Source organism: Rhinopithecus bieti, unplaced genomic scaffold (assembly GCF_001698545.2).
Source record: "Rhinopithecus bieti isolate Rb0 unplaced genomic scaffold, ASM169854v2 scaffold_29388, whole genome shotgun sequence".
Taxonomy (NCBI): Eukaryota; Metazoa; Chordata; class Mammalia; order Primates; family Cercopithecidae; genus Rhinopithecus; species Rhinopithecus bieti.
The window spans coordinates 269714-272713 of record NW_016813389.1 but is presented as its reverse complement, the minus strand read 5'-3'; the positions used below and the strand labels follow the sequence as shown (position 1 = coordinate 272713).

Sequence of the window (3000 nt, the reverse complement as noted above, 5' to 3'; positions counted from 1 at the left end):
GAGTCTCCCTCTGTTGCCCAGGCTGGAGTGCAGTGGCCAGATCTCAGCTCACTGCAAGCTCCTCCTCCCGGGTTTATGCCATTCTCCTGCCTCAGCCTCCCGAGTAGCTGGGACTACAGGCGCCCGCCACCTCGCCCGGCTAGTTTTTTGTATTTTTTTTAGTAGAGACGGGGTTTCACCATATTAGCCAGGATGGTCTCGATCTCCTGACCTCGTGATCCACCCGTCTCAGCCTCCCAAAGTGCTGGGATTACAGGCTTGAGCCACCGCACCCGGCTAATTTTATATATTTAGTAGAGACAGTTCTTCATGTTGGTCAGGCTGGGCTTGAAATCTCGACCTCAGGTGATCCATCCGCCTTGGCCTCCCACAGTGCTGGAAGTACAGGTGTGAGCCGCTGTGCGCAGTTGAGCGTGTGTTCTTAACCACTAGGCTACACTCCCCTCACACCCCCATCTTCTTGGGCCCTGATCACCCCCATCTTTTTATCCATCTATAGTTCCCGCCTCCACTTTTTTCCTCTCCTCCTTTGGGGCCCATTGTCCAATGAAACACAGAGAAGCCCTCCCTGCCATGGAATCCTGGATGCTGAAGGCATTTCTGCAACAAGTGCCAAAACTCACACAGCAACTGGGCAGACAGCCCAGCTCTGAACACTACCCCTGGCTGCTGGTCACTGGCTGCTGAACATCAGAGTGCCCAGCACTCCAAGCTAGGGGATGGAACTGAAGGGTTTGTAGGGGCCACCTGCACATTTGGTCACCTCCAAGGTAGGCTCTCCTAGCCAGCATGACACGCAGGTGTTGGTGCCTTGGCTAAAGCCCTCTAGATAGCAAGCTTTTGTTCAGGGAGGAAGAAAATACTTCTTTAAGTCACAAAGGGTCACCTTGCACTTGCTGCCTCTTTAGCAAGCCAGCCACTTGAGGCATGGATGGTACCTCGATCACTCTGAGTAGGCCCCAGAAGACTGGGGAGACCCTGAGTCCTCAGTCTGGCAGATGGGCAAGTCCCGCTCAAACCTGGCTGCAGCTCCAAAGCAGGTTCTGTACTTGAGGAACAAACCTAGGTGGCCAGGGAGACCAGAGGCTGGTAAGGAGAGGAGCTGGGGCAGCCCAGGAGCAGGCCAACTGCGGAGGGCATGACAGTTGGCAAGTTAGGAGGCCCAGGAGCAAAAGCCAACACCCCTAGGCGAGATGACACCCTATGATGCCTACTTGTGGCTCTGCAGTCCCAACTACTCACCTAGTTTGCCCATCAGCATCTGCCCCACATCCTTGATGTCATTGTACTCGTGAAGCTGGGTAATGTGGTCCTCCAGTTCATCCACACTGTAGCCTCTGGGATGAGCGATGGAGAGAGGGGGAAAGACAGCTCAGTTAAGAAAGCAGATGATGACCCCAGGCTCAGACAGTAATAAGGCATCTGTAGGGGCCTACTTGGTGCTAGGTACTAGGGATATGGCGACAGCAAGATAGGCCCTGCCCTCATGAAGCTTACAGCAGGGCAGGGCATCTTCCCAGGTCCTCACTCCTGGCAAACGTGCCCTGTCTCCTTAGGGCGATGTCTCCAGCTACAATGGTACCATGTGACCCTGGCCACAGCTGAGGGACTCGCAGATGAGCACATGATCCAAACAGCCAGGTGGATTCCTTCAAGTGTGATATGCACATTCAAAGGCAGCTTAGTCTCTGCCATGTGGCTGGAGCAAGAGGTGTGGGGAACTCCAGGAGGTGTTCAAGAGCCAGTTTCCCCTACACACTGAAAACTCTACCTGCAGAGAGAGAATGGAGTCTGTGCAGAGGGAAGTAGAGGCGGAGAACATGGCTCCAGAGACTGAGAGAGCAACAGCTTCCATCCCAGATAGCTTTCCAGGTCCCAGTTCAGGCCCTCCCACAGCCTAAGCATCTCACTACCTGAGAGGCTGCTGAGATGTCCTGAATCCAGAAGCATAATCTGTCCGTCCGTCTTTCCGTCCGTCCTTCCGTCCGTCCTTCCTTCCTTCCTTCCTCCCTCCCTCTTTGCCTCCCTCCTTCCTTCCTTCCTCCCCCTCCCTCTCTTCCCTCTCCCTTTTCTCTCTCCCTTCCCTCTCCCTTCTCTCTCCCTTCCCTCTCTCTCCGTTCCCTTCCCTTCCTTCCTTTTCCTTTCCTTTCTTTTCCTTCCCTTCCCTTTCCCTTCCCTTTCCCTTCCCCTTCCCTCCTTCTTTCCTTTCTTCCTTTCTTTCTTGACCAAGTCGTGCTCTGTAGCCAGGTTGGAGTTCAGTGGCATGATCTCGGCTCACTGCAATTTCCACCTCCCAGGTTCAAGCAATTCTCCTGCCTCAGCCTTCCAAGTAGTGCACAGTCCTATTTCTATGCTAAGCCAGTGCGACTGGGTTTTTCAGTTACTGGGCAGTTAGAGAGTTAAAAGTTATCTTTTTTTTTTTTTTTTTTTTTGAGACAGATTCTCAACGCATCACCCAGGCTGGAGTGCAGTGGCGTGATCTCAGCTGACTGCAACCTCCATCTCCCAGGTTTAAGCGATTCTCCTGCCTCAGCCTCTGGAGTAGCTGGGACTACATGCACGTACCACCGTGCCTGGCTATTTTTTGTATTTTAGTAGAGACAGGGTTTTGCCATGTTGGCCAAGCTGGTCTTAAACTCCTGACCTCAAGTGATCTGCCCACCTCAGCCTCCTAAAGTGCTGGAATTACAGTCGTGAGCCACTATGCCTGGCCCAAAGTTATCTATTTTTTTTTTTGAGACGGAATCTCGCTTTGTCGCCCAGGCTGGAGTGCAGTGGCCGGATCTCAGCTCACTGCAACCTCTGCCTCCTGGGTTCCCGCCATTCTCCTGCCTCAGCCTCCCGAGTAGCTGGGACTACAGGCGCCCGCCATCTCACCCGGCTAATTTTTGTATTTTTTAGTAGAGACGGGGTTTCACTGGGTTAGGCAGGATGGTCTTGATCTCCTGACCTCGTGATCCGCCCGTCTCGGCCTCCCAAAGTGCTGGGATTACAGGCGTG

At 53.6% G+C, this 3000-nt stretch overlaps 1 protein-coding gene across 1 annotated transcript in view; it reads right to left on the bottom strand.

Moving 5' to 3' along the window:
* Nucleotides 1–362: 362 nt before the first annotated feature.
* Nucleotides 363–3000, bottom strand: part of SWI5 (SWI5 homologous recombination repair protein) — a 12237-nt gene continuing 9599 nt past the window's right edge. Inside the window, 3 exon segments of the mRNA XM_017848177.1 lie at nucleotides 363–1062; nucleotides 1243–1337; nucleotides 1498–1664. Of these exon segments, the coding sequence (XP_017703666.1) occupies nucleotides 944–1062; nucleotides 1243–1337; nucleotides 1498–1664 (381 nt within the window). The 3' untranslated portion in view covers nucleotides 363–943.